Source organism: Gavia stellata, chromosome 10, assembly GCF_030936135.1.
Source record: "Gavia stellata isolate bGavSte3 chromosome 10, bGavSte3.hap2, whole genome shotgun sequence".
NCBI lineage: Eukaryota > Metazoa > Chordata > Aves > Gaviiformes > Gaviidae > Gavia > Gavia stellata.
The window spans coordinates 29,847,737-29,861,320 of NC_082603.1; the positions used below are offsets into that span (position 1 = coordinate 29,847,737).

Below are 13,584 nucleotides of genomic sequence, written 5' to 3' on the forward strand. Positions count from 1 at the left end.
CCCTACATCTCCAGCTGATGGTACCCTCTCATCTTGAAGCCAGCAAGGAAAGGAAGTTTGATTATATTGCAGGAGAAGTGATTAAACACTCTTCCTCTTCACCTAGCAATATTCACCATCTTGTCTTCCTGAAGCCTTTGTTATTCCTTCCCCAAAATACCACTCCCTCAGTAACAGACTGCTATGATTTTACTTTGACAGCCTGTAAAATACATGAAATATCCTGTGACACAAATCTGCCAAAAGTCTCAGCTGTGCCAAATCCTTTCCCATATATCATATTCTAGGCTATGGAGATGCAACCGTTGCTACTTTCTAAATGATGGAATCTGAGGTTTGGTCAAAACAGGAGCCTGGCAATTCCTGTGAATATTGTGAATAGTGATCCTGTGCTTCCAGAGAGATGGAAGTGGCTAATCCAAGGTAATCATATGAGTCCCCTTTAATGTGTTATGTAGTTGTTTCAGTCTTCAGCTGATTTATCCTTACCATGCAACACCCTGTTGAATTAGAAAACTATTTTTTCCTCTGTTTATAGATGGGAAGCAAACCCTGCATTCTTGTGGTCACTTGACACAAGATCACATGAGAAGTCTGAGATAGTGAATAATGAACTGAACTGAAGCAGTGGCCACCCTTCCTGTTCTATTGATCTCATCAATTTTGGGTTTTGTGGGACAAACCCTCTTATAAATTCCAGAAGCATCAATCAGTATGCTCCAAAGTAGTTAGAGAGGAATGTAATTTTGAGCATATATTGCCTTCTTAGTTGTATGTGAAATCATAGGCTAAAGTGAGAAATTTAATACGTGTATTTCATTTGCAGCTTGGCCCTTAGTGAATGGATGCATCACATTTGTCTATTCTGTGGCCTCTTTTTCAAATGTGGCAAAGTCAGATATTTTCCAGCCATTATTATTGCCAAAAGATGTGCTCCCCCGCTGCAAGATAGGCAGCAGTAGCATCCCTGTGGAAAAACCTACACTGCTTTCTCTCCTCACTGTATTTGGTCCTCAGCTGGAGGGCTGTGATCTCAGCCAGCTTAACGCCTGGAGGGGAAAACCAGCAGTTCCTCATTGCCAGTGTGACTGTAATGAAAGATAGCTGTCTTGATGTAAAAATGCACCTGGTCGTTCAGTAGACACATACACAGGAGTACTTAGCATTGGGAAAGATCAAAGGCAGCCTGAGTTTTCCAGGTTCAATTCATTTCCCAGGTTACACATTTTGCTTGCACACATCAGCCACCTTCTGCTAGTAGTTACCTCATTTTTATGGAAAGGACTGAGGTCATTTCCAAGACTACCCATCTGGCTTGAAGATGGAGCATTCCGTCTGCTTCGAAATTATTATAAATGAGTTCGCTGTTCTCAAAAAGGGACTAAAATGAATGTTTGTTGTAGAATTGAAAGAGAGAGCTCATCAAAAGGTGATGTTGCAGAGTTACTGTATTTTCTAAATGCTTTAGAATTGCTAGTATAGCATGGAGGGAGTCTGCAATTTAATGTTTTAGCTAATTATTTAGATCATCTTATTTGTATGTTGGGATACATATTCAGACTGCACAAATAAGCTTAGCTTCAATTAAGTCATTTAATTAAGACTAGCTGGGAATATGAGTAACTGTATTAGTTCCATAAACGTCTATATTTGGGTTTGCAGCCAAAAGCTCTTGGGAGTTAGTGGGATGCATAAGTGCTCTGGTTGTGTCTCTTTCTCCTAGTTCTAATTCTTGCACAAGGATTTATTACAGCAATTCAACACTTCAAAACTTCCTTGGCATTGGCAAAATCCTCAAGAACCTGTTTTAAGATGTCTTTAGTGATGTTTTATGCCACAACAACCTGCAGTGACTTCTTTCCTCTCAGTAGTATCTCTAGAGCAATGCAGTTGCAAATTAACCAGCATAAAACGACTGTCTCTGATAAGTATGTGTTAATTCGGGTTACTTCCCAAATTATTTATTCCATAGCTGTATACAATGCACCACCCTTCTTAATTATCTTCTCTCCCTCCTCAACACTCTCCTCTAGTGTGTCTTGAGTATACTTTAGTTGGCTAAGTTCCCTTTCTTTTTAGCAGGGGGAGACAATTTCAAAATAAGGTTGAATATTGCCAGTTAAGAAATATGTTCTTTCCACATACACTTGAAAGTATTCCATGTAGACTGTTGTAATTAGTGATAGATTGGTTGATTGATTTTTTAATATGAAAGTTTTGAGACTATAAAGGTCACATGTTTGTTTTTATGCTCTGAAAATAGGAGAAACATTTACCAATACAAAGCTTGCACTCTAACTTGATAATCAACAGCTTCATTATTTTTGTTGGAAGGACGTGTGACTATAGCTGGAAAATGTGAACAGATCCATACATAAAAATATGATATGGAAGCTACTGCGAGCCTAATTGCACTGTGTGTCAAGCTGCTTGACAACAAACACCATGAGAGACAGAAAATAGCTAACATGGAGAAAAGCTTACCGTAAAAATTATTTTAACTTCAGTGTTTACCTCTCCACAGTTAACTGTGGTGTCTTGTGTTCTTAGTACAGAATGACTGTAGTAGCAGTCATATGCTCCAGTCAAGGTCACACTACACTAAGCAACATGTGTTTACCAGAACAAAGAATTAAAGTGCTGTAGGCCTCTAATTAGCAGTATTCGATACCACAAATGATAAAGGTTAGGTGAGAAACTGGACCACTGCCTTCCTCGCAGCTGGTTCACATTGCAGCTGCTGCTGTGGTGCAAGGCCCTAGACAACATCAACAGAAAATAAACTTGCCCCGAAAACAGTTTGGAAAAGCAAAACGTAGGACACCAAACAGTAGCTCCAAACTACAGGAGACAGTGACTCACAAAGATAATGGTACATTATGATTGGTGTAAATTTTAGGGTTAATGGGAGGCACATGTTGGTATAAAATCCAAGTTTTAAAGATCTGAACAATATAATGTAAAAACATAATGTATTTCAAATTCACAAAGCAAAACCCGATGGTCTGTGAATAGGGTTTGAATGCAGAAGGCTAATTTTAAAACAGCCTGTTGATTCCATAAAAATATGCCTTCACACATGAGACTTCCACATTCCCTACTTGCCAAACAGAGTGTAAAGGGCAAAATTGTGGTTTTCTTTTTTGTGTAGGACTTGTGTAGCGCAACTGGCTGCTTCTTCTGGTCTTTGATGCTTTATCTCATCTGAAGTTCTCCTTGTAGAAGTTGCAGCTTCTTAGCACTGGAGTTGGCTTAGACCTCTTGAGACATGACTAAGCTGAAGAGTGCCAGACTAAGTAAGCCGTCTCAGGCAAGCAGGCAAAAGGATTTGCACTTTGTAGTTAGCCAAAGATTGCAGGTGGCTGGAGAAGAAGGTGGTGATAAGGCTAGCAGCACCTTCTGCTTGGCAGACCATGCACCTTGGTGTGTGGGCAAACTCATCCAAAACTCTTAGTTTGGAACTACTCATTCCAAATCTTGGATCTACTTGGCCTCTTTCTTCATCATTTCTATCTATGCAAAGTGATTGTAAAGTGATAGATGACTGACAGGATTTTACTATCACTTCACATAGCTGTAATTGACTGTGTGAAGTTGAAACCTTATGTTATGTTCTCTTAGCTGGTACAGTCAGCATGCAGAGGTCCTGCCCTCTCCACATGCGCTTAGGCTGTTTCATCCCTGGCTGCTTGTTCTCGTCCCTGTGTCACCTCTTCACTTGTGTTGACACAACTGTCTGTTAGGACTGTGCTAAAAATATATGTGAACTGGTTTGAATTAAAAATACTTCTCATCTGACTCTTTGTCTGGCCTCATAAAGAATTGGGTCTGTACAGCTGGGAGAGGAGGGGAGGCAGTGCAGGAAGGAATGGACAGCTGGGGAAGGATGAAGGGGACCTCCTGGAGCTGCCAATGCTGCTGAGATGGAAGTATCAGATGCCTAGTTTGTCAGCTTCTGCCCATTCAGAGAGGCACAGACCAGCCTCAGCTCTCCCAAATCATTCACTTTAATGGCACTCTGTAGAGCAGGTCTGCTATAGGACTTGTTCCAGAGCAAATTGTTCTGAATAAATTAAGTTCTTCCCTATTCTTTGTGTTATGTGTTTGTTGTTTTCACTCTAGAATCAAATCAGGAAAATAGTTACCAACTGTATGTATTTTCAAACGACTACATAATTTCTGAGGAATTATAGGCAAGTAAGATGTATGTTTGTTCTTTCTGGCTTCACCATTTGATATTTAAACTACCTATACTACAGCCCTCTGAGGCAACTAATTAGTGCATGACAAAAGACATAGTTTGAACAGGAGCCCTCAAAGAAGAGGTGAATATGCACATCCCAGGAAAACCATTAATCATGTGCATGAAGCACTTCTATTTCTGGTGAGTGCAGAAATTGTCCTTTTTGACTGGGTTATTTTTTCTCTACAGATGAGAGGACTATATTATAATACCAGGCACATGTTATCTGAAACTGATAGGCCACAAGTAGCTAAATATAATAGCAAGTGTATTGGTACGAACTAGTACGTAATCTCTGGATCGAATCCCAACTTTTCAAAAGGTCTCCTCATTTCCATTCTCCATTTTGGCAGAGAAATAAGAAGACACTAATAGTAGAAATGCACAGACAGCCTGTTTTTGAAATGGCAGGTTTATTAAAAATGTTCTCTATCACAAACATTGGAAACATACTCAGCAGATTTTATTGTAACTGAAAAATTCCATAGATAGGGGAAAGGGAGTAACTGTCAATGTAGATCAACCACTGAATTATGAGAAATAACGGGCCAGTTTCCACAGCAAACTCCTCACAAAACCCCAATATTACTCAGCATCATCGAGTTCCAGTTTGTGCTCAGTCTGCCCTTAGAATGAAGCATATGGTTCATGAGCTTGAGCTTTGGGTTTATACATATTTACAGTAGAACAGCCTACAGATTACAGGAGAGGACACATTAGCACCAGTGCTTATGGATTAGGGCTCACATCGCCTCTGCCACTGCGTGTGCATGGTACTGACTCTAGTGAAGAGTTAGGTTAAAAAAAGGTTAATAAATCTGGCACTTGGAAGGCAAACTGTGCTCTGCAGTGACCTAGGAATTCTTCGTGTTATATATCACACTTGAATGCCTGTCTCTGAAGGCTGCCCATCAGAATTACCTTAATGTGCTTTCTTGCAAAAATGCATGCTTTGCTTCACCTCTGCTTGAAGTCTTATTTAGTAATATATGTAACCCTTTGAGATCAGGAAATCAGTGTGATTTTCTTACTGCTGTTCTAAAACTAAGCACAAACTCTATATTCAGCAAATATTAGACAAAATTAGTATCTTTAGCAGTTTTGGTGAAACATTTTCACATAGCAAAAAATCTACATAAACACAGTGTTTATAATTGATGAGATTCACAAAAAAAGGCTTTGGTTAGAAAATCAAAAAGGGTCAAATAAAAAACACCTTAAAAAAAGAAGCCAAAGGAGTGTCAAATACTATATTGGAGTCAAATGAGTGCAGAATAAAACAGTAATTGTCCATTAGTTAATTTTTCAGTATTAAAATCTTCCACCTAAAGAAGCCCATGTCTCTTGCAAGCTGTGTGCCTTTCCTGACGTTCACAGCTGGTCTCCTAGCTCCAGTACAAGCAGGGTGGCGATAATTCCACATTTTCCTGTTCAAGGCAAAGAGTCCCTCTTCCAGCTGTGAGGTAGAGATTGGGTATCAGGTCACTGCAGTATGAGATACCACCGAGTGTAGCAGTTACACATTTGTTTCTAGTTCATTTATTTCAATAGTGCAGTGGTCTTTACTGTTGGATTTCTTAGTGTGATTCTCCACTGGACTTTCTTCTTGTTCCACTTGTACAGGTATGTGGTGCTGAAACCCTTTCACTGTTTCTGGTCCACGAGATTCATTCATGGTCTTCACACAGCCATTTCTCTGGTAAGCCACAATCTGATGGATGTTAATAGGCTTAGTTTCACAGATCAATGGCACCTATGTGAAAAGCATTAAAATTTGGAATACTGCCACTATTTGCTGCACACAACAGGAAAGGAATTTTTACTTTGAAAGCCTGTGGTCTGCTTTACATTCACCAGGATTACCTAGGGCCTCCATAGACTTCCAGGACCTGTTTCTCATATACACTAAAGCATCTTTGCACCATCTGGATAAAGTGAAGGTGTCTCTAAGTATGTAAAAATGCAAATTCTGTCACAACTCTCATTTAACTTATACCCACAGTAATAACTGCTTGCATCAGTAAAGCGAAATAAGTAGGGTAAATAAAGACTAGAATTTCAGGACTAAGTTCAACAGATATGGACTCTCAATAACCAATATGCTGAGCTTTGGGAAGTGCTTGCTCTTGAGTGCAATTACATAGACCAGTATTTGTTGTTGTCTTCTGCCTTTCCTCTAACCCAATAAACTAACACCTGTCTTTTCTGTTTGCACTATTTCAAAAGAAATAGAGGATTTTATTGATTGATTCAGAAGTTAAATATTGAATGTCTTTTAAATCAAACCAGAAGTTCTGATGGGGAAAATAAGACGTAAATACTGGCAGAGAAAAGAGGTGGGCTTGCAGCTGAGAAAATTTGGCCTTTGGGTATATATTACTAATGCCACAAATTTTGCAGCCAAAACATATGGCAGATTAATGGTATATTTTAATACAATTATAGAGCATGATGCAAAGAAAAATCTCCTCACAGATGACTAAATAATCCCTTAGGAGGGATTTCATATTCTTAAAACATCTCTTCTTGAGTTCTGAGTGAGTTCTAAATACAGCAATGAAATGTCAGGAGGCCTGCGTTAGGCAGGAACTCAGACTACACTTCTGGCTTTGTAACGGATGACATACCTTACCATTAAGTTGTATGTTTAGTTTTTCTGTAGCTAGCGATATGTGTAGCCCATATATTCAGGCCTAATCCTGTCATCAGTAATTGCTTCAGGTACTAAGTACCCCAGACGATAAGGCCTGTCTTTCTACATAATACTTGAAAGAGCAGGAATTTTAAATGCATGCTGAAGGCAGGCATGAGAATGGGATTTACCAGAAAGACTGTCTGTAAAATGGGAGACATAATAATAGAAATAAAACTTTGCTATTAATAGTGTTGTTCTTTGTAGAATACTACAAATGATGCGCAGAAATGAAACATGCCTTGTGAAAATTAGTCCTGATGAAGAAACTTTTCTGCATAAACTATTCTGGCTTTGTGGAAGAAAGGTAGTTAGAGCCTGCCATGAGCTGAAATGGTTGGAGATGAGCACCTCCAATCATGATGGGCTCATGGAATTAGGAATCTCCTTTGTCAAGGGTTTGAAGGAAGAGCATGAGAAGGAGTTCCTAGTGTAAGGAAAGACTGAATGATGCATGCCAAGAGGAAAGAAAAAAAGCACAGGATTGGAGGGAGGCAGGGGCAGAATACAGAGGTATGTGTGGTGTATGGAAGACGATACAGAGAAGGAAAAACAAAGATATAAGGAGGGACTTGTATTAAATGTAGAAGGCATGGAGATGTCTGAGAATGAAGTCAAGGATGGAGCAATGTGCTTGTGCTATTCCAGAAAGGAAATTATTGCAATGGTGTCTTCAGATTATGCTAATACAGAGGCTTGAAACACCCAGGGCAGTTTTTTTGTTGTGAGCTTATTGATTATGCATATACACACTCATAGATACCTTTACCTCCCCCTACACACAAATACTCAAGGACATTTGTCACCCTGCTCTGTTGCTCGTCACATTTTTAGAAGAAGGACGACTTACTGGCCAGTCAGGACTTGGGTACTGAGTGTGGGACTCACAGTTCCAGCATCTTGTGCATTTGCAGGACAGTGCAGCTGCTTCTCCTACTCCCAGCCTCAGTGTGCCAGACACAGCTGGCTGGCAAGCTTTGAACTTGGGTGGCTTTTTGCATGACCTCATGGAAAAGGACCCCTCCACCCCATCTGGCTAAGCAGCACGTTGCCCAATTCTGTCCTCTCTCTGAAACACCTTTTATAAACTAGATGAAACAAATGTGGGAGGCTGAGCACTTGCAGGATCTCTGCTGTAATACAGCACATGCTGGCACACCCTGGCTTATGGCGTTGTTACCTCATCACCGTCTTTGATGAACTCCTTCCGGCAGATGTGGGCCATGATCCCAGCAGCCAGCGCGTCTCCCAGGACATTGATCATTGTTCTAAACCTGTCTCTGGAAAATGAAATAGTAATGGTAAGTTGTTGGCTCTTTGGGTACATGCCTATGCCTCCATCACTGCAGTAATTATAGCTGAAGGCCAGTTTGGCTGTTTTTATGAGCTAACAAGTTTAGAAATTGTAGTACAGAGTTTGGCACAGGGCAGTCACTAGTTACTGAACTGCTCAGTTGGGTTTTCCAGCCTTTTCTGAGCTCAGTGCACTGTGCTGCCACATACTTTAATTTGTAAGTGAGCTAACTAGAGCAGCTATGCTTCCCTATACATGCAAGCTGATTCAGCACTAAAAAAGTTTAACACAGCAGATCAAGTGTACATTTATGTCTGAGTTTTTATGTTAAGGTCCAATATTATGGCCTGATTTGGAGGCTGGTGCTGCAAATGTCTTAATTCAATAAAAGTAGAGGGCAGCCAATACAACCAGTACCTTATATTAGTTATCAAGGTCCCAATCTCAGCAACCAAAGTGGTAGCTAAGAAGATTATTGTATTGGTAGAATGTGCAGAATACAATCAAAATTGTTCAGAAGATTGCTAAATAACTACACTCACAAACTAAGCAGGCACTGACCGTATTTAAATCATGTTCATTTCTGAAAAAGCTATGGTTGCTATGGCTACCAGTGGCTCGTAAAAATTCTTCATTTTTAGTTATCATCTTTTCCAGTTTAAATTTGTATGCTTGACAGTACTTTGTATATACACAGTTTAACTATTTTTCATTTATTTATTTATGGGATCATTTCTTCTGTTTACACCTTCTACACACTGTCTGAAAAATAAATCTATTAAAATACAGACTGTAAATACACAAAAGTAAGTGGTTGTCATAGACAAGTGTTACACTTGAAACAGCTTGGAATCTATTAGTTAAAATTGACGAGATTTCAAATAGACAATATAGCTTTTAAGTCTGAAATACATCACACCTCTTCCAAGAAAAACATACACATCTGAAAACCGTGTCGTATTAGTAACTTAATTTATAAATGTGGGTTATAAAATGGAGGTTCAGAAATGTCCAGATGTTTGGCTTACTAAAGTTAGTGATGGTCCAATATCAACACTGCCCAGATTTCAGATCCTGTATCTTAATATAGAAAAGAATTGAAACTGTGTGCTGATTTTTTTTGAGATATTTTAGGCATGTACTCTGTGCATATAAATATTTATGCAGTTGCTTGCCTAATTAGCATGAAATTTCCTGCATGAAAGGTTACTTGCGTGTGCAGTTGCCCAAATTGTACATGCAATTGCAAGTAACGTCAGCAATAATATTCCACAGCCTACAACTAGATGTGGTTGTTGACTCCAGGATCCAGTCCTACACTTGTTTGCTGAATCCATTTTTCTAATTCCTGCTATTCTGATTTTGGGTTTTGCCTTGAGGAAAATTCCCACAAGAATATGTTAAGCAGGGAAAAACACTGTTACAGCACATATTGATAGATGTTCCTGTTACACATAGGCTTTTTTTTCCTTGGTTGATCATCAAATTTTGATTCTTGGAAAGATATTCTGGGTTGTTACATTTGGATTGTGCAAAGAGTCAGCTGTGGTAGAGAAGAAGCTATATGAGCAGAGCTCAAGAGTTTGCACTCCCTTTTGGGCTCTGATTAGCATCTCTGCTAAGACAGGACTTTTTTCAGGAAACTGTGCACCACGCTGAAACTCTTAAGAAAATGGATTGCCTGGCACGTTGTCTGACCAGTTCTATTCCATGTTTCTGTGTGTACAGAGTAGTCTGCACTACGCATGAGTAGAACCACACTGCTCACCACTGACATTTCTCCACTGAGAGGCCAACCTGCTGCTAGTGGCATTTCCTTCAGTGCAAACATGTGAGTCAGGTGTTGCAGTGGTATTTTAGCTTTAGATGATATTATTAAAGATGAAAAACTTTTACCTTGTGTTTAATAAATTAGCTGAGAAACGTTCTGATTTTCTTCTTTATGTCTCTAGGCACTAACTAAAGGTATGAAGTTCACGTACATGTTATGGCTACCTAAATGAGTTGTAATACCTGCAGTGCATTGTAATGGGTATTTCAGTCTCGTGAGATCATCTAACCAGCCTTCTTTAAGCATTCTTCATACTCCAGTACTTCCAAAACTAATATTGAAAATATTCACCATGTCAACCATGTTGACACTTTGCATCTGCAGGCTCTTGAAACCACCAAGTGCCGAAATATAGAAATACACTTTTTTGTATGAAAGGTCATCTGCAAAAGACAGAAAATTGGGTCTGTTCCTTGCTCACTTTTTAATACCATCTGGAACTGTAGCCTGAAAAAGTTTTTTGTCTGTTGTTTTGAAAAGTTTTGTAAGACAAATAGAAGCATAACTCCCATATACACTGGAAGACTTACAGGAAAAACAATGAAATGTTGATGTTGCAAGAGCTGGGTGAAAACTGAGCAATATAGAGGGAAGCTTTTGTAATACGCTTAAAATAGTTTGATTTTGTTGTGCATCATTAACTCTTGAGTTTCAGTGACTAGGCTGCTTTATTAAAATCTGAACTGCCATTCCCAAGTTTAGGTGCCCACAGCAGATATTATTTATCCTTCACAGAAGAATATTCCTGATATTCCTAAAATAAAATATGTCTTAAAATACACATACAACACAACACTGATGACTTCTATTAATAACAATAACATTCCATTACACTGAACAGGAAAGTAAATAATTTCTTTTCACAATTCTTTGTACAAAAAATCAGTGGCTTAAAGTTGAATAAAATAGGATATATAACAGAATGGACTTGCAACACATTTTTACCCAGAACCTTGATGTAATGAAACTCCACTGTATTAATGGAGATATATTTTATATAGTTTAAATAAAAAATAATTTGGATTGTTTCCTTGTGGATGCATACACTAGTTATGTAGTTAATTGAAATGCTAATGAGCTAGGGACCAGTACTTTATGATCCATCTTCCTAGACTATTGAAAATTGTTTGATTGATTTATGGACATTTACATAAAACTTAAGAGTTCAAATAAACCACGCCTTATGAATTTTTAAAGTGGCTCTTCTCATGCGTGACACAAATCTCTTTTATCCTGTGTGTGTTAAGTTTTAGCTTCTGCCTCTGCTGTTAAATCCTCAGCGATTAGGGATGCAGCAAAGTAACCTCTCTACAGAATGGCTGTGCTTGCAAAAACATGGCTCTGCACAGGGGGTTACAAATTGCTGCTGCCTATTTAGCACTGAAATCAGAAAGAGCAGAATTGCACCAGGATCTATGATAAAAAGAAGATATTATTAGTCCTAATGCAGTGCACTGCAAGTATTACATTCAGGTTGACTATATCATGGTCCTAGTTACAGTAGTAGTAGCTATATAGGGCACAAACCATTACTGTACTGTCATGGCTATTTCAGGCAGAGTGGTCTCTGTGGTGTGGGAGTACTTGCCTGCTTTAGCACTGGCTCATGCCTCTTTGCAGAGTGTTTCACTACATTGAGATGATGTCCTTGAAGTGTCAGTGGGCTGATATGCAGAGTGCAGGCAAACCACGTTTCCTAGGAATGTCGGCCCCTTGTCCTTGTCCAAGGCAAGGTGCCAGAGTTGCACCTGACAGACATTTGTCTGGCCTGATCTTAAAACTTCTCATGAAGGTCATCCTCCAACCCAGCTGGGTGCAGCCACTTCCATTGCCTGACTAACCTTCTAGATAAAAATCATTCTTAAGTTTTCCTGTGATCTGACTTAAGGTAGTTACTTTGGTCTACTTCTTCATCCTCCCTCCCTGTGAATGTGAAGAACAATTCATCACTGTCCTCTTGAGGACAATTTTACCTATATCAGAAACTGATGTGGTGGCTTCTTTCAGCCTGCTCTGGTTTTAGACTAAACAAACTCTGCTTCTTCAGCCTTTCCACGTAGGCCATATTGTCCAAGTCTCATCTAAACTCTCTCTCATTTGTCTATGTCTTTTTTCAATATAATGCCCACTTTGGCAGAGTATTTAATCTGAGGCCACATTAGCACTATTTCAAGCAAAATAATTACTTCCCATGCCTTTTATGTATATTTGTATTACTATACCCTTGGAGACCATTTGCCTTTTTAGCAGTGTTGCCACAGTGGAAACCTCAAAAGCTTAACGTTACTTACAGTGCCCAGTCGACGGCAATAATTAACGTGATGTCGTCTGTTGGGAGCCCAACCGAGGTCAGAACAATGACCATTGTCACCAGGCCAGCTTGCGGGATACCTGCAGCACCTATGCTTGCAGCTGTTGCTGTGATACTTTAACAAAGAAAGAAAGGAATAAGCTTCACCAGTGATGGGTTGCTCTGCAAGAAACCACATTGTGTTTCTACAGGAGCTTTCTTAAACCATAATCCTTCTTACACAAGCTGCTGCACAGAAGTGCCAGTGTTTTGTGGACAGAAGCAAGGTCAGAGAGCAAGAACAGGCCAAACTGTCTGCCCAGTACTAAATTCTCACCCTCTACCTTTGCAGCCTTGGTGCTGGTGGGGCAGTTCTGTTATCTCTTAAAATCACAAGTGCAGAGAAAGAGGGGCAGCCAAGCTGCAGGCTTCTCTGAGTTATGATGTCAGCTTCTCATGGGTCATGGCACCAGGCAGTGATGTGTGCCATGAATCTGCCAGCACTCCTCATCGCTGCTTCACCCTTGGCAGCAGAGCTCCCAGCAGACATCTCTGAGTCATCATCGGCAGTTCCTGTGCCAGGCAAATCCGCGGCTGGCTGCGGCTAGCGCCTTTAATGTCAATCCATCACAAAGAGGCTAGGCCAAGGGTGAAGTCCTTGCATAGCACATGGCTTTGCATACTTGGATCTAAGTATGAAGCAAGTGTGAATGTGACTGTACCTTTTCAGTTTCTGGAAAGTATTTTTACTTGACCTTCACATAATTTTTTCAGCCAGGCAAGCAGAAATGAATGGGAGACCAGGGCAAGAGTGGACCTGGCAGGCTTAACATTTTTTTCATAATGCTATTTTTAGGTGAGGGATTTCATTCCCTTTTCCAGGAGCAAAAATGACTGGATATATTCATTTCCACCCATCTGGCCACTTCCAAGAGCTAGGCCATCCAGCAGAAAGACAAAAACCGAATGTTGATAATTGTAAGAGGTTGACATAAAGCATATACACTGATAATTCACTGCATTCATCAATCCAGAATTTCAGAGCTTTTGGCAAGCAGTTAAGTCTCATCAACCTCCTATGATGGAAAATGAGGATAACTGTTCACCCATATGGAAACTGAGACACAGAGATACCCAGTATCTTGCTCACAGCTGTACAGTGTACCAGTAGAGCAGCATCAGTGTTTATAACTAGAGCCCTTTCACACACTAGAAAAAAATACATTTGCATGTG

At 39.7% G+C, this 13,584-nt stretch overlaps 1 protein-coding gene across 1 annotated transcript in view; it reads right to left on the reverse strand.

The window, feature by feature from the left end:
* Positions 1–5,759: 5,759 nt before the first annotated feature.
* Positions 5,760–13,584, reverse strand: part of SLC1A7 (solute carrier family 1 member 7) — a 55,725-nt gene continuing 47,900 nt past the window's right edge. Inside the window, exons 9-11 of the mRNA XM_009808755.2 lie at positions 12,352–12,486; positions 8,116–8,215; positions 5,760–5,996 (exon numbers count right to left, since the gene is read on the reverse strand). Coding sequence (XP_009807057.1) covers positions 5,760–5,996; positions 8,116–8,215; positions 12,352–12,486 — 472 coding nt within the window. The remainder of the gene's footprint in view (positions 5,997–8,115; positions 8,216–12,351; positions 12,487–13,584) is intronic.